General features: G+C 39.5%; 15 protein-coding genes across 15 annotated transcripts; 10 read left to right on the forward strand and 5 right to left on the reverse strand.

The window, feature by feature from the left end:
- Positions 1-826: 826 nt before the first annotated feature.
- WALSEDRAFT_17300 (hypothetical protein) lies at positions 827-2,419 on the reverse strand (the record flags this gene model as incomplete). The annotated part of the gene is made up of 1 exon (XM_006957421.1): positions 827-2,419. One exon carries the CDS (start codon positions 2,417-2,419, stop codon positions 827-829), a length of 1,593 nt encoding a protein of 530 aa, XP_006957483.1.
- A 182-nt stretch (positions 2,420-2,601) lies between these two features.
- Positions 2,602-4,843, forward strand: WALSEDRAFT_32148 (T-complex protein 1). The gene is made up of 7 exons (XM_006957643.1): positions 2,602-2,628; positions 2,682-2,764; positions 2,811-2,864; positions 2,911-2,942; positions 2,989-3,326; positions 3,374-3,555; positions 3,598-4,843. Coding segments are annotated over exons 1-7 (1,668 nt in total). The 5' UTR covers positions 2,602-2,626; the 3' UTR covers positions 4,575-4,843.
- Positions 4,844-5,606: 763 nt separating this feature from the next.
- WALSEDRAFT_63660 (Mog1p/PsbP-like protein) lies at positions 5,607-6,088 on the forward strand (the record flags this gene model as incomplete). Its single annotated transcript, XM_006957644.1, has 3 exons — positions 5,607-5,794; positions 5,847-6,030; positions 6,077-6,088. 3 exons carry the CDS (start codon positions 5,607-5,609, stop codon positions 6,086-6,088), a joined length of 384 nt encoding a protein of 127 aa, XP_006957706.1.
- On the forward strand, positions 5,612-8,655 carry WALSEDRAFT_60085 (hypothetical protein). Its single transcript, XM_006957645.1, has 4 exons — positions 5,612-5,794; positions 5,847-7,258; positions 7,302-8,514; positions 8,570-8,655. Exons 2-3 carry the CDS (start codon positions 6,125-6,127, stop codon positions 7,743-7,745), a joined length of 1,578 nt encoding a protein of 525 aa, XP_006957707.1. The 5' UTR covers positions 5,612-5,794; positions 5,847-6,124; the 3' UTR covers positions 7,746-8,514; positions 8,570-8,655.
- WALSEDRAFT_54172 (S-adenosyl-L-methionine-dependent methyltransferase) lies at positions 7,302-8,662 on the reverse strand (the record flags this gene model as incomplete). The annotated part of the gene is made up of 1 exon (XM_006957646.1): positions 7,302-8,662. The coding sequence occupies one exon, from the start codon at positions 8,660-8,662 to the stop codon at positions 7,832-7,834; it is 831 nt and encodes a 276-aa protein (XP_006957708.1). The 3' UTR covers positions 7,302-7,831.
- A 114-nt stretch (positions 8,663-8,776) lies between these two features.
- On the forward strand, positions 8,777-9,600 carry WALSEDRAFT_60086 (putative C-8 sterol isomerase (Erg-1)). Its single transcript, XM_006957647.1, has 2 exons — positions 8,777-9,367; positions 9,413-9,600. The coding sequence occupies exons 1-2, from the start codon at positions 8,800-8,802 to the stop codon at positions 9,544-9,546; spliced, it is 702 nt and encodes a 233-aa protein (XP_006957709.1). The 5' UTR covers positions 8,777-8,799; the 3' UTR covers positions 9,547-9,600.
- Positions 9,601-9,602: 2 nt separating this feature from the next.
- Positions 9,603-10,803, forward strand: WALSEDRAFT_32151 (conjugated polyketone reductase C1). Its single transcript, XM_006957648.1, has 8 exons — positions 9,603-9,651; positions 9,697-9,713; positions 9,757-9,839; positions 9,889-10,017; positions 10,060-10,161; positions 10,206-10,222; positions 10,274-10,433; positions 10,480-10,803. Exons 1-8 carry the CDS (start codon positions 9,608-9,610, stop codon positions 10,765-10,767), a joined length of 840 nt encoding a protein of 279 aa, XP_006957710.1. The 5' UTR covers positions 9,603-9,607; the 3' UTR covers positions 10,768-10,803.
- A 3-nt stretch (positions 10,804-10,806) lies between these two features.
- On the forward strand, positions 10,807-11,454 carry WALSEDRAFT_68419 (DUF1077-domain-containing protein; the record flags this gene model as incomplete). The annotated part of the gene is made up of 2 exons (XM_006957649.1): positions 10,807-10,862; positions 10,907-11,454. The coding sequence occupies 2 exons, from the start codon at positions 10,807-10,809 to the stop codon at positions 11,415-11,417; spliced, it is 567 nt and encodes a 188-aa protein (XP_006957711.1). The 3' UTR covers positions 11,418-11,454.
- Positions 11,411-18,009, reverse strand: WALSEDRAFT_60087 (hypothetical protein). The gene is made up of 6 exons (XM_006957650.1): positions 16,239-18,009; positions 15,760-16,190; positions 13,158-15,714; positions 12,521-13,111; positions 11,526-12,475; positions 11,411-11,476 (listed from the first exon to the last, which is right to left on the reverse strand). The coding sequence occupies exons 1-6, from the start codon at positions 17,205-17,207 to the stop codon at positions 11,458-11,460; spliced, it is 5,517 nt and encodes a 1,838-aa protein (XP_006957712.1). The 5' UTR covers positions 17,208-18,009; the 3' UTR covers positions 11,411-11,457.
- Positions 16,239-18,015, forward strand: WALSEDRAFT_68421 (hypothetical protein; the record flags this gene model as incomplete). The annotated part of the gene is made up of 2 exons (XM_006957651.1): positions 16,239-16,819; positions 16,874-18,015. The coding sequence occupies exon 2, from the start codon at positions 17,233-17,235 to the stop codon at positions 18,013-18,015; it is 783 nt and encodes a 260-aa protein (XP_006957713.1). The 5' UTR covers positions 16,239-16,819; positions 16,874-17,232.
- Positions 18,016-18,039: 24 nt separating this feature from the next.
- On the forward strand, positions 18,040-19,243 carry WALSEDRAFT_68422 (DnaJ-domain-containing protein; the record flags this gene model as incomplete). Its single annotated transcript, XM_006957652.1, has 7 exons — positions 18,040-18,092; positions 18,140-18,145; positions 18,194-18,246; positions 18,294-18,344; positions 18,390-18,572; positions 18,622-18,863; positions 18,909-19,243. 7 exons carry the CDS (start codon positions 18,040-18,042, stop codon positions 19,200-19,202), a joined length of 882 nt encoding a protein of 293 aa, XP_006957714.1. The 3' UTR covers positions 19,203-19,243.
- On the reverse strand, positions 19,206-20,445 carry WALSEDRAFT_44950 (hypothetical protein). Its single transcript, XM_006957653.1, has 2 exons — positions 20,395-20,445; positions 19,206-20,345 (listed from the first exon to the last, which is right to left on the reverse strand). Exons 1-2 carry the CDS (start codon positions 20,428-20,430, stop codon positions 19,278-19,280), a joined length of 1,104 nt encoding a protein of 367 aa, XP_006957715.1. The 5' UTR covers positions 20,431-20,445; the 3' UTR covers positions 19,206-19,277.
- Positions 20,446-20,723: 278 nt separating this feature from the next.
- Positions 20,724-22,162, forward strand: WALSEDRAFT_37318 (Prefoldin). The gene is made up of 3 exons (XM_006957654.1): positions 20,724-20,766; positions 20,815-21,038; positions 21,083-22,162. Exons 1-3 carry the CDS (start codon positions 20,736-20,738, stop codon positions 21,173-21,175), a joined length of 348 nt encoding a protein of 115 aa, XP_006957716.1. The 5' UTR covers positions 20,724-20,735; the 3' UTR covers positions 21,176-22,162.
- Positions 20,815-23,851, reverse strand: WALSEDRAFT_32153 (cytoplasm protein). The gene is made up of 8 exons (XM_006957655.1): positions 23,821-23,851; positions 23,759-23,776; positions 23,625-23,715; positions 23,527-23,581; positions 22,860-23,481; positions 22,207-22,811; positions 21,083-22,160; positions 20,815-21,038 (listed from the first exon to the last, which is right to left on the reverse strand). The coding sequence occupies exons 1-7, from the start codon at positions 23,837-23,839 to the stop codon at positions 21,228-21,230; spliced, it is 2,343 nt and encodes a 780-aa protein (XP_006957717.1). The 5' UTR covers positions 23,840-23,851; the 3' UTR covers positions 20,815-21,038; positions 21,083-21,227.
- Positions 23,852-23,896: 45 nt separating this feature from the next.
- Positions 23,897-25,162, forward strand: WALSEDRAFT_60088 (eukaryotic type KH-domain (KH-domain type I)). The gene is made up of 4 exons (XM_006957656.1): positions 23,897-23,921; positions 23,973-24,053; positions 24,101-24,243; positions 24,291-25,162. Exons 1-4 carry the CDS (start codon positions 23,909-23,911, stop codon positions 25,011-25,013), a joined length of 960 nt encoding a protein of 319 aa, XP_006957718.1. The 5' UTR covers positions 23,897-23,908; the 3' UTR covers positions 25,014-25,162.
- Positions 25,163-25,476: the final 314 nt, after the last annotated feature.

Here is a 25,476-nt window from a genome sequence, read left to right on the forward strand (position 1 = left end):
GATATAGAGTAAATCCTGACAAATCCTCCATTTTTGGTCATATGGTGTATCCAAGAAACACACGAATTAGTAGCTTCTGATCAGTAATGTGAACACTGTACTTACATAAACTAAATTTGAATTATTTTCGCTCACATCTGACTCACTGTCACATAACATAGAGCAAATGTGTGAATTTCCAGGCAAATGAATAGCAATTGGGAGATATTCTACTTTGAAGTACGTCTAAAAAGTCTCCATTGACAAACTCATTGAGGAGATCCTTCAGAAATGATCAAACATAATTCCAAAAGGACGCATGAAGCTACACAAACGATACTTAAATTATTCTATCAAGCTAGAATATGCAGGCATTTTTCAGAATACGTCTAATTTTAAGTATAATGCCTTCCGTTGTTACGTTGTTCTGCTATGTCTTTGTTACTAATAATTGTTAGAGAGCGACAGTGTCTTCGAATTTGGATGTTTGCTCTTGTCAATACGAAGGAAAATTACCTTTACAATTGAAGCAATATCACCCCGCTTTAAAATTACGGCTTTATAAACATATCGATGCTGATGACTTCCGCCTGGTTGAGATGAGGATTCAAACTGAAAGACATATTGTTGGACTTAGTGGACTAAAAATTCTGTCAAACGATGATGTTGACAATCGCATGCTGTATTGTTGTGTAATCATACGCACACGGATTCCATGAATCTGATAGAATGTTTCACTTTAAGTTCTTAATGCTTCTATTAAATCTTATATATAATAATTAATTTTTAAGTATTAAAGAAATTTATTTATACAACAAAACTCGTTCACATTAGATGTGGGTTATTCTTATAAATCATCATCTCTAGCTTTTTGACGTTTACGCGAGTCCGCAGGTGCTTCATCAAGACCACGTTTTGATGTGTTGTTGCCTTGTATAGCTTCATTAAGGAATTGGTCAACACCGAATGGATCAACGTCTTTTTCGAATTCAACAGGACCCTCGCGAGCTTCTTGTAATTCAGCACCTTCAAAGCCCTTCGTTGCATTAGCACCGAGATTGAATCTATCATTCTTGAGTGCATTGTCGACACCTTCTTCGGTACCACCACCAACAAGCTCATCATCACCATCTTGATTACGATGTTTGTAAATTGCAGCAGCTGCGCTTGATCCATGGAAAAGAGGCTTATCGTAGAGATTGTAGCTCTCATCGTCACCAAAGGATGTACCGAGTTTCTCTTGGTTGTATAATCTACTATCAAACATTGCCTCTTTCGAGAGAGTTGGTTTAGCGAGACCGAGTGCGACTTTTTCACTGATATCTCTGTTCTGCTCACGGGCTAGTTGCTTAGCGCGTTGTTCGTGACCCATATGACTGATACGCATTTCACGTTCACGTTCATTACGTTTCTCCCTTCTCATTCTCTCACGTTCTTCAACACCTTGATCGCTTTCTGCTTCTGATTCTGATTCTGATTCTGAAGCATCAGAGTCGCTTCCATAAGCTGCAAGATTTGGCATAGCAGCTCTTTGACCAGAAGAAGTACCTCCACTGCGTTCTTCTCTGGCTTTTTGAGCTAATTGACGGAGGTTCTCCTCCTTGCTGAGTTTCTCCTTCTCTGCTAGACGTTGTTGCATGACGTTACGTTGACGTACTTCATCACGAGCGTGCCTCTCACCAATAAAGAGTGCTTCTGAGAATTTGGCAAAGTTGTCGTTTATTTGTACATCCTGAAGACCTCTACCATCAGCAGCGAGACGCTTGTCAAGAGGGATAGTGTAACCTTTGTTATTCTTCCAGTTGGATATGCATGGTGGAATCATCCACTCTTTTTGTTCAGCTGCAGTAGCTTTACGAGGTGGAGATCTCAAAATAGGTGGGGGAGGTGATGGTGGACCTCTTGGAACTTTCTTATGCTTGAATCGAGGTGGCTCGAGAGGATCTTCGACAGCATCTCTGATTTGAATAACTCTCTGTGAACCCTCATTTGGTGTATACCTCACATACTGTGCTTGGGCTGGTTTACCAGCGATTTCACGACTATGGGATGACTTTATTTTGTTTCCAACAATCTTTTCCAAAGCAGCTTTCGTTCTCTCGGTAGTTTCAGCTATTTGGTCTTCAGATGGTCTATCCATTTCTTTGTTATCGACATCTGTGCGCTTAGCGAGCGGTAAAACGTCTTGATAAGAAGTTTGAATGAGGTGTGCATTATCGCCTCTACCTTGCTTAGCGATCGCGTCATATTTGACTTTACCTGAACCGTCTACAGTCAAAGAAAGCGTCTTTGAAGATTTTGCCTTCTTTCTGCCCATTTCTAAGGGATATTGAGCGATGTGACACTCTGGATAAGCGCCACCGTCGCCAAAATCCTGGGGAGTTGATGGTTTCCAGCCTGTACGATGAGTGTAAGGTGGCGCAACTAATCTCTTGGACATAGTCTCTAAGAGTGTTGTTTGATCGAGCTCCTCTTCGTCATCTTGGATCTTTGGAGGAGGGAGAACACTAGAGATGTAATTAGAAGAAGTTGATGAATCTCAATAGAACACTAACTTCGTCAATCCCGTCGAAAATGCAGTTGACATTTCGATGATGACTGTAAGTTGTAGAGAACACTCTTGTGGTTGAACAGTGATCAAGTCAAAATGTGAGTAAAATGAAAATAAGAAAAATAATCAAATAGGCTGACACTGTTATAAGGTCTTTTATTGCACCTGATCCAACTTCTTCTTATTTGCTCGGGGGTGAGCGTATCTCTGGCAATGAAATCCGTCAGCAGAATGGTAGGATACTTTGTAGAGAGATGACGCATAATTAAATACACTCTAGTAAGAGCCGCATTGGCTATCGCAAACGTCGTCAAGTCATCTCTCGGTCCAGTTGGTATGTCCATCTCGCCTTCTCTGAGCTTCTTCTGACGGTCTATAAGGTCTTGACAAAATGTTGGTAGATAACATTGGGGTCTGTATTCTTATTACTAGGGCTACATTCCTAACTATTCACTCAGGATGTCACAATTTCAAACGACGGTGCAACTATTCTCTCTCTCATTGAAACTGAACATCCTGCAGCTAAAATCTTAGTCGATTTAGCTCAGCAGCAAGATAAAGAAGTTGGTGATGGTACCACTTCTGTCGTTATTGTCGCTTCTGAGCTCCTCCGTAGAGCTAACGACCTTGTTAAGAACAAGATTCATCCTACAACTATCATAACTGGTTATCGTTTAGCTTGCAAGGAAGCTTGCAAATTCATGCAAGACAACCTCAGCTCAAATGTAGAGGCACTTGGTAGAGAATCATTGATAAACGTCGCAAAAACTTCAATGGCTTCAAAGATCATTGGAAGGTGAGATTTGAATAGCTGTCATTATATTTATCTAAAACATCCCAAAGTGATGACGAATTCTTCGCTAACATGGCTGTTGACGCTATGCAAGCTGTCAGAACAATAAACCCACGTGGTGAAGTCAAATACCCAGTTAAAGCTGTAAACGTACTCAAAGCACACGGTAAATCTGCTACTGAATCCCTTTTCGTTAAGGGTTATGCCCTCAACTGCACTGTTGCTTCACAAGGTATGTATCATTACGTGGTGAATCTTCTTTAACATATTTCAGCCATGAAAACACGCATAAACGGCGCAAAGATCGCTTGTTTAGATATCAATCTTCAAAAGCAACGTATGCATATGGGTGTCCACATCACTATCGATGATCCAACTCAACTCGAAGAGATTAGAAAGAGAGAATCAGAAATTACATTAGAGAGAGTTCGCAAGATTTTAGCATCAGGTGCTAACGTAATTCTCACTACTAAGGGTATTGATGATTTGTGTCTTAAGGAATTCGTTGAAGCTGGCGCAATGGCAGTCAGAAGATGCCGGAAAGAAGATCTCCGTCGTATTGCAAAGGCAACCGGCGCAACACTTGTTTCATCATTGGCTAACTTAGAAGGCGAAGAAACTTTCGAAAGCTCACTTTTGGGTAACGCTGAAGAAGTTGCTCAAGAGCGTATAAGTGATGACGAACTCATCCTCGTCAAGGGTACAAAGATCGTCAGTTCATCATCAATCGTCTTGAGAGGTGCCAATGACTACATGTTGGATGAGATGGAGAGATCCCTCCACGATTCTCTCTGTGTTATAAAACGTACCCTTGAATCAGGTAACGTTGTTCCAGGTGGTGGTGCGATTGAATCCGCACTTTCCATATACTTGGAAAACTTTGCAACTACATTAGGATCAAGAGAACAATTAGCAATTGCTGAATTTGCTCAAGCTTTACTCGTTATTCCAAAGACCCTCTCCGTTAATGCTGCTAAAGATTCAACTGAATTGGTTTCAAAACTTCGTGCATACCACAATGCTGCACAATCAGCCCCATCTGGAGATCCTAAGAAGCAATTACAAAATTACGGTCTTGATCTCATAAATGGTACAATCCGCGATAATGTCAAAGCAGGTGTTCTTGAACCTACAATTAGTAAAATTAGGAGTTTGAGATCTGCACTCGAAGCTGCAACATCTTTATTGCGTATTGATGACGCTCTCAAGATGGCACCAGCTGAGCCAGCCGATGACGGTCACGGACATTAAAGTTAGCAATTTGGTGGAGATATCAAGAGTTGTAAATAGCTGAGATTTTTAAAGATGAAATTAATAAATATTCCTTTTCTTTGCTATTTACATACTAAACCTCTGATGTACTTAGATGGTAACAAAGGAGGCACATTTAATTGAGTAGGAAGAGTGCAGATTATTTGTGATCGTGTTATGACTTCAGAAGGTGATGTGTGAGATAATTTATCATATTAAGAATTGTCTATGATTGTGTGTTTCAAATAAATCAACATAAACCACCTAAGCAAACGCAACACCTTCACGTAGTGATCAGAACGAGTTGTAAATCAACGATTTTATTCAACGAGAATGAATCAACCTTACTGTCGTATATACCATTGCTACCTCTAATACTACAATTTTAAAAGATTCGTGAGTAAATTGAGTTGTGGAAGTGTAGCCAGAATAATACGAACATATCTTTATATCTATTATGATCTTGAAGTGGCTGAATAAGCAATAAATAAACTTCAAGACTTTAGATCGAGCCGCTTTAATGAAGGAAAGTGGATGCCAGAGATTTCATTGCAGGGTTAAACTGATGTTGAAAATCAAATGTCTCAATATCATCTACCCTTTACTGTTAAATTAATTAGCGGTGTTGTATGTTATTAAGTATAATATGTCTGATTGATGCATTATATTCATACTTGGGCTGAATTAGTCCTTTCATACTGCTTCGTTAGCGCAGAAATAAAAGCCTTGCTTTTTTACACCACCTTACTTGCGTTCTTCAGTTAATCCACAAACAAACCAATACCTCCTTGCTATCGCTGTATACAATTTAAAGTAGACTCTATATCTACTGGTTCAAGGGTATCATTTATTATTTATATTGAAGTGATTCTGATCCTATGAGAACAACACTAATAGTGCCTTATATACTTCTCATCTTCTGGCCATGAATAAAACACGCGCTGATTATGAAAACAAACAGAAATATAAATCACGTATAAGAAATGGCGCACAAAAGAGAGTGAAGATATCTTCTCTATGACCTCAACAATGATGAACAAATATGAATGCTTTGATGGTGCAATAAATTTTGAATCTGATTTAAATTTAATTGATGCTAGTAAATTTAGACAAGTTCCAGATAATCAGGAAGTCTTCATAGGTAAAGATAGTGAGGTTTCTGTCATAGTTGAAGTATTGGAACACGTTAAGGAAGCTAAAACAGATGAAGAAGCAGCAAAGTTAGTTTCATCTTATATTATTTATTGCTTATATTGACTATTCTCTCCTTAGATTTCACTTTGATTCATTAGCATACGACAACGACTGCGAGGATTACAGTATAGATCAGCCAATTGAACATCTACCAGGGGATAAGATATTCATCGTTGGTGAACAAAAGATAACGAAAAATGATGAAGATCAGAAAATAAAAATTGCTTTAGCTGTTATTAGAATCCAAGACAAATACGATTTAGTGATTAGCGTTAACAATTTTGACTTTAGAAATAAAAATATTATAGAAAGTATTGTGATAAAGGATTATTCACTTTTCTACCTTTAATACGTCAATGTCATCATCGAAAGAACAGCGTGAGGAAATACCTGCTATTCCAAATAGCGGCGTAATATCCTTATCAACAGTATTAAGAAGATTAGAATCTACTACTGCTAGATTGGAAGATATTGTATTCAGCCAGCAGCAAGCCAACAAAGTAATTGCTAATCCACAGCAAGAAACTCCTCATGAAACTGTCCACCACGCAGAGCCAACGACTGCTGCCGTGGTAGAAAAGTTACCAGTTTTTTTGGAAGACTACAACTCATTAATTGATACGCTAGTCAAGCCATTTGTTGAGTTAAGCGGGCAATACAACAGTGAACTCTTGAAATCTAAAGCTCATTCTTTGGAAGCACTTCTTGTGAAATCCTATGATCTAGTTTTAAAAGTCTCCACAAACACCAAAGAGCCAACCGACAACGCCGCATTCAGTGAACATATACAACCACTTATGGATTTATTCACCGATTTGTCTAACTCAGCTGACTCGAATGAAGCTAGAAAAAGCGAGCACTTCCAGCAACTGAAAATTTTGTCAGAAGCTACACCTGCATTCGGTTGGTTCACAATGAAAGACAAGCCATTCAACTTTATTCAAGAAATCAAAGACTCCACGCAATTTTACACAAACAGATTAATTAAGGACAAAAATGAGTTGAACTTGCTATGGGTACAGGGTCTTTTACGTCTTCTCGATGAGTTATCAAAGTATGTGAAGAAGCACCACTTCAATGGCTTGGCGTGGAACAACAAGGGCGCGTCCTTCGAGGAATTTGTCAAACAAGGTGATCAACAGGAATCTTCACAGCCTAAGTCAGCTCCAGCCACTTCAGCACCGCCACCACCGCCACCACCAGCTCCAGCTCCAGCCCCAGTTGCACAACAGCAAGCGACGCCTGCTGCTCCAGCAGCAGCAAACCCTGAGGCTGTATTCGCTGAGCTCAATAAGGGGTCAGATATCACAAAGGGATTACGTAAAGTCGATAAATCTCAAATGAATCACAAAAACCCAGAGCTCGCAGCAAAGAAAGCTGTACCATCTTTACCTGCCAAGCCAAAAGCTTTGACACGTTCACCTTCCTCACAAACAACTATTACTCAAAAACAAGCTAAATTGGAGTTAGACGGACAAAAGTGGTTCATTGTGGGTAACAGAGCTTTTTAGGGCTTTTCTAACAATCGCACAGGAGAACCATACTGGTAACAACAATATCGTAATCGAGGATACTAAACTCACTCAAACTGTTAACATCTTTAACTGCAAGAACTCAGTTATTCAAGTTAAAGGGAAAGTAAACGCTGTCAACCTTGTTGGCTGTCATAAAACTTCAGTTTTACTTGAGAACTTAGTTTCTAGTTTAAGTATAACCACATCACCAAACTTTACTGTTCAAATACTCGGTTTGGCTCCTACTGTCACGGTTGACAACACCGATGTTGGTCAAATATACCTCAGCAAGCAATGTCTTGAGTCAGACACAGAGATTATTACAGCAAAGACTTCATCAATCAATATAAGCGTTCCACAAGGTGATGATGGCGACTTTGTTGAAAAGCCAATACCGGAACAACTCAAGACTATCGTTAAAGATGGTAGATTACAAACTACCGTCGTTGAACATTCAGGATAAGAAGAGAGACGGGGTATACCAATTAAAAACTATTAATTTCTTTTCTATAAAAATAAATAAAAATACATAATATCTTTCCAACACGCTTAGAATCTTGGTTTACGCTTTCTACCAGTGTATTTACTATCGAATGGTACAGCTTCCTTACCCTTGCTTCTTTGGAGGTCTTTTTTATGTTGGATATACTCCTTTGCTGAATGTTTGACGTTCTTACGAGTTGGGCGATGCTTTAGTGATTGTCTACCCTCATAACTAACGGTACTCTCATCAGTTTTTGCAGCTGGCATGTTAACTTGCTTAGGTGAAACACCTGCGAATAAACACAAGTAGAATTTCTTCGCTTTTCTACTGTTCGGGTAATCTACGACTAAACCACCTGTGAAACCAGCTTTCTGTGCGATACCCATAATGAAGCTCACTTGATCATCAGATTCTGGGTAAAATTGAAAAATAGCGCGTGAACCTCTAGATAATGATGCATAAAGTGAAGTGAAAAACTTATTAAGACGACTACCAGGATTAGCGCTACTTGTGTCTGCATTACAAAGCCATTGTAAAACTGATATAGATATAGCACCATCAAATGAACCAGGCTTGAATCCGAAGCCATTTCCTATATCGTGAAGGAGAAGATCACCTTCTAAGTCCCTCTCAAGTGCTATTGATAACATGGATGGAGCGATATCACAACCGACCCAATAATGACCCTCTTCATCAAGTATCTCACCTGAAAGACCACTTCCACATCCTATATCGAGCAAGTAACTAGGTTGACCTTCAGGTAATGCCATCAATTCTAGTGCTCTATATGTCATTTCTGCTTGAATTTGTTGTACACGAGTATTAGATGTGTACTTTCCAGCTTCTGTATCGCCATAGAAAAGTTCTGGTGGTGCAATATGCTCTGGTCTGGACATTATGATAGAATCTAAGGAAGAAGAATATTGATAATTGTTAAATAAACAATTTTTTATTTTTTATATTCTTCTCATAATCAGTTCATTTTCCGCATTAACTTAAATTCACTTCATTTTCTACCGCTACCACCAAAAAGATGGCAGTAAAGTCAGCAAGAAGACCTCCACAAAGTAGCAAACCATCTGGTAAATGCTCTATGAAATGGTTAATCTTAGCTTCAATCATTGGTATTTTCTGCGTTATTGGTAGTGTCTTAGAGGGAATGCTCGACCGCTTTTATATTTTCAGTCCAGAACAACTCAACGAAGTTGCACAAAACGCATTAGCACGCCAATCTGATACCCGAGGCGTTATTGATGATATCGTACGCCAATTGAAGGTTTCACATCCAGGTAGAACAATCAACACGCGCGAAGAATGGGTATTTAACAACGCAGGTGGTGCTATGGGTTCAATGTACATTATACACGCTAGTATAACCGAATACCTCATCATCTTTGGTACCGCACTCGGCACAGAAGGACATACAGGTCGTCATACCGCCGATGATTACTTCCACATACTCGAAGGAGAACAATGGGCTTATGAAGCTGATTCACTTACTAAGGAGGTTTATCCAGCTGGATCAGTACACCACCTCCAAAGAGGTGTAGTTAAGCAATACCGTATGCCAGACACTTGTTGGGCTATGGAATACGCTAGAGGTAAGTTGCTATAATGTTTATATACTATTCGTTAACATCATACAGGCTGGATACCACCAATGTTGCCATTCGGATACGCAGACACTTTCTTCTCTACTCTTGACATACAAACGCTCTGGCATACTAGCGTTATTACCGGTCGTGAGATCATTGCCAACCTCCTTCATGGTAAATTCTAGATTTTTTTTGTATAGATTATAATCAATATTGCGTGATTTTGCATATTGCTTTTCAACCATAATGTCTGAAATTTCACTCAAATACAACGGCACTATACCTTTTATGTGTGTATAACATACCTCCTCTTAACAATTCTAATAAGCTGATAGCGCTTTTGGTACTGGCAGTAGGTCTTACTTACATGAGGAAACAAACTGAGTGAAAAATAGCATCACTGTTTAAGCAAAGTGCCTACGATGGTGTTCGTCAAGCACTCAACAAAGGTGTTAGACATATAGACACTGCTCAGATTGTTAGTAAGCAGTTCCAGATATGACGTAGACTTATGGTCGTTTGTATAGTATGGAAACGAAGATTCAGTTGGACAGGCTCTTAAGGATAGCGGTGTTAGTCGTTCTGAGTTATTCATCGCAACAAAATACGGTGGTGGTCGTGACGTACGTTCAGAATTCAATGACTCATTACGCAAGGTCTGTTTTTAGTGTAATTTTTATCCAACTCACATATTTTAGCTTCAATTGGAATATCTCGACTTGTACATAGTTCACTGGCCAAAGGTAGTTGAACAATCCGGTGGATTGGCAGCCACTTGGAGTGAATTCGAGAAACTCAAGGTGAGTACTTAAGTCTTAACGTTTCATCATTAACGAAAGTGAAGTCAGAAGGACTTGTGAAGTGAGTTGGCCTTCAGAAGAGTAAGACATATCAGCTAACGCGCGTACAAAGACACATTGGTGTATCAAATTTCGACAACAATGATCTTGATGAGCTACTCAAGACAGCTAAGGAATATCCAGAAGTCAACCAAATTGAACTCGGTCCAACCTGCTGGAAGAAGGTTGAGCATATCTACAAGCGTAATGCTGAATTGGGTATAGTTGTAGAAGTACGTTATGTTTATAGCTCTGATATGTTAATTTACTTGAATATAGGCATACGGCGCACTTGCTGCACTCACTTCACCTAAATCTGACTTAGACAATTTATTCAGCCAGCTGGGCGAGAAGTACGGTCTATCCAAGGGTGCTATCATTCTTCTCTGGTTAAAATCCCATAAGATCGTTGCAGTTACAACGACCTCCAAAGATGAGCGTTTTGAGGAATACAACAAGGTTTACGCTAGCACACTCGAAGAAGTTGACGGAGAGGCTATTTCTAAGCTTGGAAAGCAATACTTGGATGTAAAATTCCCAGAGCACCTCTCAAATGTTGTTGTATAATTCTTTGATTTTGTTATCAATTGTTAGATTGTTACGTCCATGACAAGTGATTGGTCATTAAATTACCTCAATAACGCAGCTGAGCAGGCTAAATCGTATGTGAAATATGATTTGCATATTAATTAATTAACAGCCTTAGTGATCCGCCTGGATATATACCCAATCAGCCACTCCGGAAATCCCGACGTAATAATACGCTCGAGCAAACGCATGAAGCTAACAAAAAGAGTCTTGAATTGAGCGCTATAAAACATAATAAAGCCTGGGAAACAGCTATCGCACCTGGTAAAGCGATGTTCACAACAGCCTTCATGATGTACATGTCTGGTTCATCTATACAAATATTCTCAATATCAATCGTCTTCATGACTATTTGGAACGCACTTAAAAGCTTAACAAAGATCAATACAACTTTTAAACCATTTCAAATTAGTAACGCACCTCCAGGTGCAACACTCACACATGCAGAGTTGGATTTCACACCACAGAAATTGGCTTTCGTCGCTTGTCAAGTTGCAGCTTTAGCACTTGGTCTTTACAAGGCTGACACTATGGGTCTTCTTCCGAGTAGACCATCCGATTGGATTGAATTCTGGCGATCAGATATACTTACAACATTCACACCAGGCAGTGTTCATCCCTTGTATTAAACAACTGTTAAACAATGCATTAAATGTAAATAGAACATAACTAAACAAATCTCGAGAAGCTATTATCTTATTAGCTTATTGTTTATCATAGTTATCTAATAAACTTACTCTCTTGATACCTCCTCACCAAGAATACCTTCAGCCGGTGGTGGTATATCCATCTCAGGTAGATCACGCTCTCTGTATCTCTTGATAGTTTGTAAACGTCTACGCCAACTACTAACAAACTCCTGTTCGAGATCAACCTGTACGTAAACTTGTGCTAATAAATCAGCAAATAATGCCATCTGACGTATTAAGTCAGGTAAAGCATCAGTTGAAACTATTTTGAAATCTCCAATTGGTCCAAATGAGGGCATACCTTCCTTTATTTGTAATTCAACACGATAAAATTCATCAATGTTGTCCTCATCTATTGCGACACCAATCGGTGGAACTTTCGTATTAAATGCGCCCCTATGTACAGGTACACCTTTAGAATGTGGACTTATAACTATATTAATGTAATTGAAATCTGTTGAAATCGTATTAAATTGGTAAGGTAATCCACTACCATTCCAAACTATTCTAACGAAATCATTACCAATGTGAGCTTTCTTAAACCTCGCTTGTAGATCATGTGGATGATTTGGCATTAATGTTGCAACGTGAAAGATAACTTGATCTATATCATCCCACCAAGCGTAAGCATATTTACCATCCATATCTTGTTCTTTATCTAAACCTCCAACATATCCATCATGTCCTTTAAGTCTAATCAAGTGACCTAATTTACTTAAAAATCTAACATATTGTGGTGAGCCATGGGTATTTAGAAGTATATCGGTTTCATTAGATTGACCTCTACCAACGAAGATGACACCAATTTTATGAGAATCTACAACTTGATGACTTTCCAATGATCTTATAAATCTCTCAGTCGCAGTATTATTTGGCATCAATCTAGCTGTTGGATGTGTGTTAGGGTAAGTTGATAATTGAAGCATAATATGTTCAGGTAATACCAAATCTTGAAGCTGAGTTGGGTATTCAACATCAGGATGAATTGTTGCAGTTTCCTTAGAGCTGTTAGTAGTTTATTATTATATTTTAGAATGACTCACCTCTTCATTCGAGCCTTCTTCATCTTCATCTTCATCGTTGTCAATTTCACTTCCAACTTCTCGTTCAGAACTATAATCATCACTATCAAGATTAAGTGAAGGAGCACGCAGAACAGTTGGGTCTTTGTTAGTCCTCATTACGGATGTTGGCAGCGAACCTGTCATCAAAGCTGTCCTGACTGTTGTAATATCAACAAGATCAGTTTCCGAACCAACAAGTGAGAAGTTTTCAAGTTTAGATAATAATGTCGTTGATCCGGATGGCCTTCTTATTATAATTTGTACCCAACCAGCTCTATCAAGCGCTTCAACGGATATGACAGCATTACCCATTACCCATTGCTTGAAAGTACCAGGTGCTTTCTTCGCATAACTATTTGGCGTTGGTGATAAAAGAAGTTCTGCTAATGGCGACCTGATTGTACGAGGATTGACATTCGAATAAGCATATCTCATAATCATATCGAAGCAAACCTCCGATTGTTCGTCAATTTTACCTGAATGTTCATTTGCGACTAAAAGTCCACGAATGATAATCGGTACGTAATGTGATCTATCTTTAAGTTTCAAAGATAGGAACCATATGTATATCTAAATAGATAAGTTAGGAAAGCACATAAGGTCCAATAATACTCACATTGTAATATGCGATCGACAAAACATGCTCAGAAAGTGTACTTTCAGCTATCGTTCCAGGACGCGAACCAGGATCTGCGTTGATTGCATTATGGTATTGTATATATTGCAAAGTCATTCCGAATACTCTACGATAATCAGCCTCTGTGAAGTTGCTAAATAAAGTAGGCATATGTCCAACACTGACCAATAATTCAAGTATATGACTACCCATACTAGCAGCTGACATAATTTGCGATAACTTTTGTATAGCACTGCCCATATACCTAACCATGGAATTCTGTAACTCATAACAACAAAGTACGAGAGCATGAACGCACGGTCTGGCTGTAGAGTGATATCTTGACAATCCTTGAAGGAATGCTTCAATCATTTCATCATGTGAACTTTTATCGAATAGACGGCGGTAGGCTACCAAGACTGTTAAAGATTGGTAAGCAACTGCATAAACCTCCGTGCGCTTTATTCCACCAGGAAGATTGACATGTTCGCAAAGCTTATCACGTAATAAACCATTACATAAAAGCCGCCGCAAATCACGAAGTGAATCGGCAGCTCTTGGTCCAGAAAAGAAGTTCTTATTGGCTAATTGTAAAGGTAACTGACAAAGTACATAACTGACGATTTCCCAATCAGTTTCATACTCTAATATATTAACTAAAGCGCTAATATATTCACTAACTGGTAATGGAACTTGCTTATCGGTAGCTGTATCGGGATCATGAGTTACCATACCCTCAGCCGGTCTCGATGATCTAGTAAGCTCGAATGGTAATTGTTCTGGTACCATCCATAACATATCACGAGGAGATTGTAATTGCGACGCACCACTTGTTGTCATACCAGCAGCGTTTGGTGGTCTTGATGCAGATCTACTCCTATCGTGTAAACGCTTTTCTAAATCCTTATCCAATTGATCTCTAGATCTACCACGTATATCTGCTCTTCTGGATGTTCTACCTCTACCTCTTTCTTCTTCATTTATGCCAATATCTTGTCTCACACGTCTTAAAATACTAGCTGATGGCTGTATTGCCTCATCTAGATCAATGTCTGCAAATATTCTATAATCCCTATCTGCTCTCAAGTGGAACAGGAATTGTAAAGCATGAATTCTTGCAGTTGGTGAAATCCTCTTTTCTGTAAGCTTTGGTTGTATTTTAGGTGAATTTGTTGGACTATCAACGTTCTCTTCGATAGGTGGAGTGAGTAAATTTAACAATTCTCTGATAATCAATATACATCTCCTCGATGCAGGTGCACGCGCGAGTTTGTTTGTGGTGAGTGAATGAGGTGGTGAGAATGCCAATTTATCAAAAACGTGGATGAGTGTTATCACTGCACCAACAGCCTTAGAACGAATTTGATTCGTTGACAAATACTGCGTTGGTGGGAAGATGAAATGATGCTCTTCGCCAGCCCTTACGGGTGAGGCTGTAGGTAAAGCCGTATTAGCAGATTTTGGCGATGATGTTGTGCTTGCAGATGCACTAGTAGGCTGAGTCTGTCTACCAGAGATATCCCTAGCAGACGAGGAGAATGATGCTCTTTCTCTACCGACACTCCTCTCTCTTGATTTCGAGTGCATTACTGATGTCCGACGATGAGGTGATGTCGTACTCGATGATTGGACTGCAGGTGCACTCACCAAGCTCATCATAGTGCGTGGTGCATCAGTTGGTAAGCGAATTTCACCAGGTGAAATTGTGAGTACTGTTGATTGTGATGACATTGAACTTCTCTGTGACCTGCCGTCAGGGAGATTCCGTATACCACCAACAGGTTCGGTTTCAGGGAGTGTCGCTAATGAGCGTAGAAGTGTACTTATTCTTGAAAAATTAACTGGAAGCAGCGCAACATGACCTATGACAGGTGGATATATGTCATTATTTTCTGTCACATCACTTTCAGCATCTTCTTCTTTGGTTTCATCATCATTTCCATCGTTGATCTCGCCATCACGTTTCTTACGATCTTCTTCATCTTCTTCGACAGCTTCGATAACTGCAACAGTACACAAGAAGTCCCACGCTATACTTTCAACTTCAGGATCTGTTTCGAATGCCATTGTTTGTTCTAACAATGGTACAGTCAATCTTTCCAAGAGCGGACGTCTGAATCTCTGAACATCTCTTAAAATCTCAAACGTAGTTTCGAAAAGAAGATGAGCAACAGATTGCCGTACGGTTGAACTAGCAGGTAATGGCTGATGTGGTGAAACGATAGAGCTGGTTGATGATGGAATTGGCAAATAAAACCTCTGCACTAAATCGAATAAATGATGCAACCAACGCTCATCTGAAGGATCACAGCGACCTGCTGCCTTCTGATAGTCAATGAGTGCTAATGCTGAAGACGCGTCCAAATGTGAGGACAAATCCAATAAGAGGGAAGGTAAACCTTGAGGCATTTGACGCTTCTTGAAAGCAATATATTGAATTCTCGATAAAATGGTTGCATAAAGTGGTAATTGAGGTGGAACTGAGAAATCATGTATTTTGAGCGATTGAGGTGATGGATGTGGTGGATAGAGCTTAAAGATGCTTTGATCTGGGTATCTAAAAATGTGTTAATCGTGCTTACTAATAGGAATTTTGACATACCTGAATTTGTGCACTCTATCTCTACCAGCTTCCAATAGCGATACTAGTAGTTGCCTACCCATCGCAATTTCTTCTTCAGATGAATCCTGTGAGAGCTGCTGCAATGAACCCGCACTATTCTCCATATTTTCAGCTGTTTCATCAATCTCAAACTGATCAAGCTCATCAAGCCAATCTTTCGCAAATTTCCAAATTTCTTGATCAAGTAGCGGTGAATTCCGTTTAAGAGCTGCTTGATAAACAGGACAAACGAATACAGGAGTGAAGACATTAACAGCATCTTCTTCACCGGTGAAGGAAGGCGTAGATTTTGGAGCACCAGATTCAGTACGCACTTGCTTATCGTGTGCTTTCTCTTTAGCTTTTTGCAGACAGAATCTGATAGCTTTGAGAGCACCAAGATGAGCTTGAATTGGTGGGTATGGCTGGCTCTGTTCATTGAAATTAGTAATAATTATATACTTCAAGACAACACCTACTGTAGAAATTTCACGTATCGCTTTAGCTGCAATGTTTGCGCACTGACTACGCAACAAGTTTCTCAATACAGACCAACCAGCTTCATCCCATGTTGTTTCACTATCTGGATAAGGTAAAGATTGCGCTTGTGATCCAATTACGGCGCAAAGAGCGAATACGACTCTTTCGACTGTACTGTTTGGTACATACGCGTAAGATAATACGGATTGCAATAACCTTAAAATGCACGGTGTTTCAATTGGGTTTGGATTTGTTGGATTAATTGTATTCAATGAACCAAGAACCAACTTTGTAAGGTTTGCAGAGCGTATTTGAGATATATTAGATTTTATGTAACCTTCAATTAAACTAATTAAACGTATGTGAACCCTTTGTATTAATGTAGCATTCTCGATTGAAGTGAATTTGGAATGCATCGATTGATACTGTAATCGATCCTGCGATAGTGCCTGACTGGACTTTCTCAACCATCGACGAATAATATGGGAGAATGAAGGATAAGCGCCACCTTCTTTTCCTGACTTGGTGAGATTGTATAAAGCGTTCAATCGTGCAGCTAATTCAGGAATGTCCATGTTCGGTAAGGGGAAGCTAACGATATCTACAAACAAACTAACACGGATGTTTGAATCAGGATGGTGTTGTAATAAAGCTGTCGCTAGTAAATGAAATCCTGGTATTCTGATATTCAAGGGTGTTGTATCACTGATGAGTAAATGCTTGATGGATAAAATAGCGTTGAAATTAGATTTTGAAAGTGAATAGCCCATGCCCTGTGGATCTATAGCAGATACCAAACTCCATACTAAGCTAGATGATGGTTCATCTACGAATAGTTGGATAGCTTCATTGATATTGATAGATGGTGAGCTCGAAGAAGGAGATGAACTGAGGGTAGTCTGACTAGACTGCCGATGTAACTTATGGGGACTGATAAATCTACTAAAAAAAGACTTATGGTTGCTCATCTCTTGGTTGTTCGCAACAACGAAGATGACGGGACAAACGCCGCCAGATCCTAATAGTAAAAGTCAGCAGAAAAAACAGGCGAAGTTAGAGAGATTAAAAGAGCAGAAGCCCTTGCGTAGAGCACAAGATAGAGAAAGGAAGAAGCAGCGTATCGCAAAAGCAAAGCAGGAGAATGACGTTGAGTATTTGAACGAATTGAAGAAGCAGAAGCTGAATAGGAAAGCGCCAAATAAAGCTGATATCGTACACTCAGGCGTGAACGTCGTCATGGATTGTGCATTCGACGATTTACAAGTTGATAGAGAAGTTATTAGTTTATCCAATCAATTAACTAGCTGCTATTCTCTTAATAGACATACAAAACAGCCTACATCGCTCAACGTCACCTCATACAATGGAAAACTCAAACAAAGATTAGACACATTGAATACAGGATGGGATCTTGATAAGATATCATTCACTGATAAACCAGTTGAGGAGGCCTACGACGTTAAAGACTGTGTATATCTCACAGCAGACACTGACAACGTATTGACTGAACTCGATACATCCAAACATTACATAATAGGTGCGATGGTCGATCACAATAGATTGAAGAACATTACAGTAGATAAAGCAAAGAACTTGGGCATGTCTGTAGCCGCGTTGCCAATTTCAAAGTACATAAAATTGTCCACTAGACGTGTACTCACAGTCAATCAAGTGTATGAGATATTAATTGAGTACATCAAGCAAAATGACTGGGAAAAAGCCTTCTTTAGTGTTATCCCACAACGTAAATTAGATACAGCTGTAGAAAATGCATAGATTTCTTTCTTCATTCGAACCATCATGCGCTTTACTTGGCTTATAGTACTCTGTGCCTTGCTGAGCTTGGTAGTAGCGTGAGTTTTGTCATTAAACTTGAGTGTAATCTGATAAAGTACTACAGATGGGAGAAAGTTAGTAAATTGTTTTGACATGCTTGACATGAACTCACACGGAAGAAGGAAGACTATGAAATATTCGATATCGTAGCAGAATTAGAAGCTGGAGAGGGTAAGAATATCTAATATGGTGTAGTACAATCTCACAAAAACCCATAGGCAAAGGTACAACATTCTACTCATTCTTGAATGTGTCACCAAGTGCGACTAGTGGGTTGTTTGTAATACCATAGTTTACAACTAACAGCATTCAAGCTTCCCAAATAACAAAAGCTTATCGTTCGACTATGCTGGCAAATCATCCAGACAAAAACCCAGGAAATAAACTGATAGAAGATAGGCACAAGAGATTGACTACGATTGGATCAATTCTGCGTAACAAAGAAGCTAGAAAGCGTTACGATTTCTGGCTCAAAAGAGGTGTACCATATTGGAAGGGTAGGTACAGACAGGAAGAGCGTAACGCATAAACTTATACAATTATTAGGTGGTGCATACATGTTTTCACGCTTTAGACCGGGATTAGGGACTGTTCTAATATTCCTTGCTATCCTTACAAGCGGTTTACAAGCTTTGGTACAACATATGAACGCATCTAAGGACATCTCAAGAATACAGAGACTTCGTACAATTGCTTTATCCTCAGGAAAGCATAGAGCTCGTGTTCCTTTACGCGAAGAAGGTGATATTTTTATTGACTGTATTGTTGAAAACGATGAGGTCTTCCTGGTAAGTAGACACTTAGGACGATTTTGTAGCTAACAAAATACCCAGCTTGAACCTGATAACACAATGGAATTACTCACCGATGAATTCGTACCACGTCCTTCAATTAGACGCTTATGGCCAGTTGCACTCGTATTCAAATTGTTATCACCGCTAACCGGCATGATTGATAAGTCAGGTGAAGCTATACAAGATGCAGTTGAACCAGTTCATGGAGAAGAGCCAGAAGAAAAGTCAGAAGAAAAGTCAGAGGTAGACAAAAGTGCCAAAAAGGACACCAGTAGACCACTCAAAGCATCGGAAAAGATGAGAAATACCCGTAGACGTAAAGCTAAAAAGTAAATTGTCGAGTATAAAGAATGAATTGATAATTACATTAATATGAATGGCAGTGTTGTGTTGTCTATAATATTAATTTTAGAGGTTCTTGATAACAGCTTGAGTGAAATCAGTTGTGTTAGAGTTGCCTCCCATATCGGCAGTTCTAACTTTACCATCACGTACGACTTGGTAGACAGAGCTTGCGATCTTGTCAGCTTGGTTGCTAACACCCAAGTGTCTCAATAACATTGAAGCACTGAAGAGCATAGCAGCTGGGTTAGCCTTGTTGGTGTTCATGATGTCCATTCCGACGTGTCTACATCCTGGTTCAAAGAGTGCGTAGTCTGCACCAATGTTGACACCAGGAACGATACCTGGACCACCAACCAAAGCGGCACCAATGTTTGAGACGATGTTACCGTACAAGTTTGGCATGACCATGACGTCAAATTGTTGTGGCTTAGCAACCAATTGCATAGCTGTGTTGTCAACGATCATGTCGTTGAAAGTGATACCTGATCCTTCGTATTCTTTTGCAACGCGTCTGCAAGTGTTTAAGAATAAACCATCACCCAATTTCATAATGTTAGCTTTGTGAACTGCAGTAACCTTCTTTCTGTTGTTCTTGATAGCAAAGTCGAAAGCGAATCTTGCAATACGTTCAGCTTTTGCTACAGTTGAAACCTTCAAACTTTCAACAACACCTGGGTATGATTGGTGCTCTAAACCAGAGTATTCACCTTCAGTGTTCTCACGGATGATAGCAAAGTCAACATCTGAGTGGCGGGTTGGGTAGCCTGGGAGTGATTTGCAGTGAACAACAGAAGCGTAAATATCCAATGATTGACGCATAGCGACGTTCCAGCTGTTGTGAGCGTTGGCTTCGAGTGGAGTGTACAAGATACCCTTTAAACCAACTTTGTTTCTCTTAATAGATTCAACGGCTTCTAAAAATTGTGGTTCACCAGCGTTTGTTGCTCCGGAAACGTCGTATTCAGACCATTGTACAGGTGCGTTGAGACTTTCGAAAACTTCCTTAACGGATTGTGTCAATTCTTTACCAACACCATCACCTGGGATTAAAGTAACGTTGTAGATACCACCGAACTTGCTTGGTTCTCTAGCGGTTGTTGTTGCAGTACCGGTAGCGTATCCACGGGCGAGCTGATAAACAAGTTAGATAAAAATTATAGTAAACTGTAGTATATTCTACCTTCTTAGCTTGTAATGAAACTGAGTTGCGGAACATGATGATGACGGTCTTAGAATGAATTCCAATTTTGGTGGCTTTGGAATTGAAGGGCTTGAGACGGCTTTAATCGGATGGGAAGGCAAGTACTAGAAAATTATATTAGATGTTGAATTACTTCATTAGTACAAAAATTAATTCAATTGTTCTCCAATTGTGAGTTCTAAGCTGCGTGAAAATTTGTCAAATTGTCATAATACTCGTGATTACAGTTAAAGTTAAAAATTAGCCTCTAGATTCAACAATGTGAATATAAACTTTAAACAATCAGGCACTCTCATTCTACTTCCTTTGTACCATACCATATGTCTAATCAGAAGCAAAAGTCTAATCAAGGTTCGTGCGATTATCGGATATACGACAACTTTTACTAAGATACCTTAGAAATATCAATCGAATTCAATGGACGTAGGAATGAGCTACAATCCGTCGCTCAGAAGATTGGTGAACTTGAGCAAGACGCAGAGGAGCATTTGCTAGTCGTGCAAACGTTAGAAGAAGCAAAGAAGGTCGATCCTAATAGAAAATGCTTCAGAATGATTGGTGGTACTTTAGCAGAAAGAACTGTCGATGAGGTATTGCCAGCATTGACGACTAACTTGACCGGTGTATGTATGCTATTACATTCCCGTTACAACTAACAATCAAACAGATAAAACAAGCATTAAGTCAATTAATCGAAGCATACAAGACTAAAGAGAAAGAATTCATTGATTTCCAACAAGAATATAACATCAAGGCCTAACATATTAAGCATTATTAAAAAGTATCGTAAAATATCATTATAAACTATCTGATTAATACCTCGAATCAACTATAGATGAACGGGATTTGAGTGATTTCGTTGGTGTACTGATTGACTGCCTGGATGGTCTACTAAGTTGACGTCTATCCAGCTGCATAACTTTATGTGGTTGAACTGCCAAGATCTTTCTATCACCACCAAACTTGAACTGATCTGCAACAATCTTGTCGTCATATCTTTGTATCTTGTACGCATCAAGTTTACCTTGCTTTATACGCTTAAAGTTGAAAGTTACAACGTAAGGGCCTGTAGATGTGACGATATTAGTCTCGTCGATACTTTCACCTTGATTGAATTTAGCTGGTGTGAAACTGATCTCTTCATCCATGTACGCAACATGCTCTGGCTTCAATTGAAGTCTATGAGGAATAGGTTTTGCATCGGCCGGGAATGATCTATCGAAACCTAATGCACCTTGGTATCTACCAGCGCCAATTAAGGTGTCAATCAAAAGCAAATAGGTCTTGCAGGTTGCGATAATCCATCTACCATCACTTGTTACATCAATACCAATGATAGGATCACCAAGTGCAGGTAACTGCGTCTTTGCGTTTTTACCAATTTGATCAAATAATCTAATATCACCTTTATTTGACGCAATTGCAAGTTTACCTGAAGCTGTAGTGGTTGCTGCAGAGAAGTCATTCTTTGAAACATATTGCTTGTATTGAGAGTCAACCATCTTCTCCTTTCCATTGAGACGTGGATCGACTCTGAACACAGCATTATGAGATGTACCGATGAATGTCTGATTTGGTGTCATCTGAGCAAATTTAGCATCAGGCAAAAAGTTGTTGACGTTTACGCCTTCATTCATCTTCCATTCGTCAACGACCTTTCCTGTTTCAATGTCGAGGTTGTATAAGGCACCTTTATTGGATTTATCCATCATAACCATGGTACGATCTTGGCCGTGAAGCATCATCTTTAAATAAATTAGCTAATATATCGTAACCTTAGTAGCTACTCACCTGTGAAGGCGTGAAAATTTGCCCGTTCGGACGAGCAATATCTTTGATGTTACCAACAAAGTCAACTGAATCATCACCTTGCTTGTAAACACCAATATTGTTACCACGTACAACAAATGAACGATCATTTGTGTATCCCATGGAGAGTAGAGAGTTGGGATCCTTACTGATTGGTTCTTCATTGTCAGAGTCTTCTTCAGCGCCACCCCTGATGAGCTTCTCTGCCTCTTCCTCATCTTGCTCATCTTGGTATTGTTCGTCAAACTCTTCTTCTTCTTCAGGCTCCTCTTCTTCCTCATCTTCGATGACAAGCATTTCAACATCCTGATCATGAGATTGTTTAACAAACTTCTGTTCGTCGTCCTTGGCTTTCTCCCATTTAGTTTCATTGAGATGTTCCCACATGTGCTGAGCAAATCTCTCGCAGAATTTCACAAATTCATCAATTTCATAGAATCTGAGGAGCCAAGTGTGAGTTTTACCTGAGTTGTAGTAATTCCACATAAATGATCCTGTTTCAAGGTCGTTTTTTGAGTTCATTGTTGAATCAATTGGTTGAGTGAGCCAAAGTTGACCATCCTCAGGGTTCTTAACGATAAGCCAGTCTGAGAACAACACGTGAGTCAGAATGAAAAGAAGCGAATTAAACTCACATAAGAAACGGCCTGCTTCTACAATCTCGATATCAACGTGTTCGGCTTGCATGAGAAAGCGTTCAGACGCCTTATCAAAGATAAATAAGCCAGCATGAGATGAAAAGATGGGCTGCCAATCTTCACCGGGTTTCTCTGGAGTTGGAAGGTGTTCGGCGAGGGTGTTTGGTTGGATTTCTGTTACTGGTTCTTCCTCTTGCTGTGGAGGCTGTTCTACCTGATCTGTTTCAGGAGCATCTTGCTCAGGTTGAACTGGTAAATCTTTGTTATTTAAATCTGGATATACTGACTGCCTATTTGGTTTAAATCTGAACTCTTCGAGGTCCTGTTCTGAAGCACTTTGTGATGATTTATCATGTACGCGCTCGTACATACATTGCAAGACGGTCAAATGGAATAGTGAGCACGTAGGTGCATTTACTACGTTTGAATCGACAACGAACTCCCAAGTATCGCCGTCGTCGCCATTGAGTTCATCCCATCTGAAAGCTTCTTGACCTTCGTGTTGTGCGTCATGGAACTTGAGCGTAGGATCGATTAAGAAAACGCGTTCATCGTCTGTCTCTTCGTCTTCGTCGAGCAACTCCTCTTCACCTTCCTCGTATGCACGTGTTACAACGAGCTAAAGATGAGTATAAGAGAATGAAGTAGGCTACAGTAAACTAACCTGGTAGTTGAACTCTTTTGTAGTTCTCCTAACTGTCGCGACGGCATCTTTATATCTAGTGACGTTAGATTTTGTAATGAGGAAAGTAATAAACGGACATGCATTCCCTCGAGCCTTTTATGCTGTTTGGCCTAACTAAATTTAGCTGGCCAGATTGTAGCTGTATCAGTTCAGGGTTCGTTTCGTTACCTATAGCAGATTAGAGAGATATCGATGACTATAGGAGATGTACCCATAATTTTACCGAAAACTTAAATAAGTTAGTGTATAAAATATGAATAGAACTCTACTAACGTGATTTAACGACAAACATAATTTATGATAACGTCGGAATCGACCCAAGGCAAGCCTTAGAATCGTGCACCCATCAACGAAATTAAAAATGTCAGACAATCGTGGGTTATTATCTTAGTAGAAACGTCTTTTTTTGTTTATTATTCTATCAGCCACCCCGCAAGCTCCTCAGCAGCAGAACGCAGACGAGATAGACACACTTACGTTGAGAGCTTTAGTCTCGACCAAAGAAGGTACGTCAGCATTCTTCTTTACAAGCCATTTATTCAATCTACCTCAGCTGGTATCATTATCGGTAAAGGGGGTAAGAACGTCGCAGACTTGAGGGAGAGAACCGGTGTGAAAGCTGGCGTGAGCAAAGTTATAGCAGGCGTACACGAGAGAGTCTTGTCTATTACAGGTTCAACTTCCGCAATCGCTGATGTGAGTCCTTGGTATACGTAATTGGAGCTCGAGCTAATAACTATTAGGCATTCTCTATCATCGCTCAAACAATCTTAGACAACCCTTTGAATCCATCAACAGCTCCTTTACAATCGCCTCCGTCCGCGACAACGGCCATTAGATTGCTCATTTCACACAACCTCATGGGTACCGTCATAGGTAGACAGGGCATCAAAATAAAACAGATTCAAGATACTTCAGGTGTTAGAATGGTTGCTTCAAAGGAGCTACTCCCTCAATCTACTGAAAGGATTGTCGAAGTGCAAGGTACAGTCGAATCAATACATATCGCCATCAATGATATTGCTAAATGCCTCTTGGAAGACTGGGATAGGTACTCAGGTACCATCTTATACACACCTGCTCCACCTAACGAACACAGTTTATTCAATAGCTCATTCAACAATTCCTCCATCAGATCAATCAACTCAGTCAGACGACCAGACAACTTTAACATGCAATCATTAAACTCTGCATTACCTCAACCTCGTGACGTACGAACTCAACACATTTCTATTCCTTCAGACATGGTTGGACCAATCATCGGTAGAGCTGGCTCTAGAATTTCTGAAATCAGAAGATTATCAACCGCCAAAATCATTATAGCAAAGCAACCACACGATGAAACAGGTGAAAGACTTTTCACTATAATAGGGACACCAGAAGCTAACGAGAAAGCTTTGATTCTTCTTTACTCCCAGCTCGAGAATGAGAAAGAAAGACGCATTAGGGGTGATGCAGAAGCCTGATTGATTACACATCATTATTTTATAACTCTTCAAACTTTCGTGGACCTTTTCAAACTAATATTTTCCCTTTACTCACTCAATTCTTGAATTTTTTAACGAAAAATATCATCCACACATTTCTGACATTTTATTGTTACCTTGCCCTCCACTTGATCATAAATTAAGTTTCATTACTTCATTTGGTTTATTGATTGCGACCGATGTAATATAACTTTAACTTTACCTAATGCGTTTGTTTAGACCGTTGATGAAGATTTTCATTAGATGTTGAATGACCTTCTAGGATATATAATACAAGCTATCACGTGATATTATTTAATAAAATACTCGAAATTATAATATATTACAAAATAAGCTGTTATCAATGATAATAGAACTCCACATCCGAATACGGCGAGAAGACCGTCCAATTGGGGAAGTAGACTAAAATTGCGATACTTTTATTACTTTCATTTATATTTCT

This window comes from Wallemia mellicola (genome assembly GCF_000263375.1).
Source record: "Wallemia mellicola CBS 633.66 unplaced genomic scaffold WALSEscaffold_6, whole genome shotgun sequence".
Lineage (NCBI taxonomy): Eukaryota > Fungi > Basidiomycota > Wallemiomycetes > Wallemiales > Wallemiaceae > Wallemia > Wallemia mellicola.

Excerpts from the sequence above, each read along its gene's own strand:
- WALSEDRAFT_32148 (XM_006957643.1), top strand. Across the intron at positions 2,765-2,810 it reads TGAAATCCGTCAGCAGAATG|TAAGAGCCGCATTGGCTATC; the intron begins GTAGGATACTTT and ends AATACACTCTAG. Across the intron at positions 3,327-3,373 it reads GCTTCAAAGATCATTGGAAG|TGATGACGAATTCTTCGCTA; the intron begins GTGAGATTTGAA and ends AACATCCCAAAG.
- WALSEDRAFT_60086 (XM_006957647.1), top strand. The coding sequence starts at position 8,800 with ATGGCAGTAAAGTCAGCAAGAAGACCTCCACAAAGTAGCAAACCATCT. Across the intron at positions 9,368-9,412 it reads GGCTATGGAATACGCTAGAG|GCTGGATACCACCAATGTTG; the intron begins GTAAGTTGCTAT and ends AACATCATACAG.
- WALSEDRAFT_60087 (XM_006957650.1), bottom strand. The coding sequence starts at position 17,207 with ATGAGCAACCATAAGTCTTTTTTTAGTAGATTTATCAGTCCCCATAAG. Across the intron at positions 13,112-13,157 it reads TGTCGATCGCATATTACAAT|ATATACATATGGTTCCTATC; the intron begins GTGAGTATTATT and ends TTATCTATTTAG. Across the intron at positions 12,476-12,520 it reads AAGAAGGCTCGAATGAAGAG|GAAACTGCAACAATTCATCC; the intron begins GTGAGTCATTCT and ends AACAGCTCTAAG.
- WALSEDRAFT_60085 (XM_006957645.1), top strand. The coding sequence starts at position 6,125 with ATGTCATCATCGAAAGAACAGCGTGAGGAAATACCTGCTATTCCAAAT. Across the intron at positions 7,259-7,301 it reads ACGGACAAAAGTGGTTCATT|GAGAACCATACTGGTAACAA; the intron begins GTGGGTAACAGA and ends ACAATCGCACAG.
- WALSEDRAFT_37318 (XM_006957654.1), top strand. The coding sequence starts at position 20,736 with ATGTCTAATCAGAAGCAAAAGTCTAATCAAG. Across the intron at positions 20,767-20,814 it reads GAAGCAAAAGTCTAATCAAG|AAATATCAATCGAATTCAAT; the intron begins GTTCGTGCGATT and ends AAGATACCTTAG. Across the intron at positions 21,039-21,082 it reads TGACGACTAACTTGACCGGT|ATAAAACAAGCATTAAGTCA; the intron begins GTATGTATGCTA and ends ACAATCAAACAG.
- WALSEDRAFT_32153 (XM_006957655.1), bottom strand. Across the intron at positions 23,482-23,526 it reads CAAAAGAGTTCAACTACCAG|CTCGTTGTAACACGTGCATA; the intron begins GTTAGTTTACTG and ends ACTCATCTTTAG. Across the intron at positions 22,812-22,859 it reads AGAAGCAGGCCGTTTCTTAT|ACTGGCTTATCGTTAAGAAC; the intron begins GTGAGTTTAATT and ends TGTTGTTCTCAG.
- WALSEDRAFT_60088 (XM_006957656.1), top strand. Across the intron at positions 24,054-24,100 it reads TTTAGTCTCGACCAAAGAAG|CTGGTATCATTATCGGTAAA; the intron begins GTACGTCAGCAT and ends AATCTACCTCAG. Across the intron at positions 24,244-24,290 it reads CAACTTCCGCAATCGCTGAT|GCATTCTCTATCATCGCTCA; the intron begins GTGAGTCCTTGG and ends AATAACTATTAG.
- WALSEDRAFT_32151 (XM_006957648.1), top strand. The coding sequence starts at position 9,608 with ATGTCTGAAATTTCACTCAAATACAACGGCACTATACCTTTTAT. Across the intron at positions 10,018-10,059 it reads TCAATGACTCATTACGCAAG|CTTCAATTGGAATATCTCGA; the intron begins GTCTGTTTTTAG and ends CACATATTTTAG. Across the intron at positions 10,434-10,479 it reads AATTGGGTATAGTTGTAGAA|GCATACGGCGCACTTGCTGC; the intron begins GTACGTTATGTT and ends ACTTGAATATAG.
- WALSEDRAFT_44950 (XM_006957653.1), bottom strand. The coding sequence starts at position 20,430 with ATGTTCCGCAACTCAGTTTCATTACAAGCTAAGAAG. Across the intron at positions 20,346-20,394 it reads TTTCATTACAAGCTAAGAAG|CTCGCCCGTGGATACGCTAC; the intron begins GTAGAATATACT and ends CTTGTTTATCAG.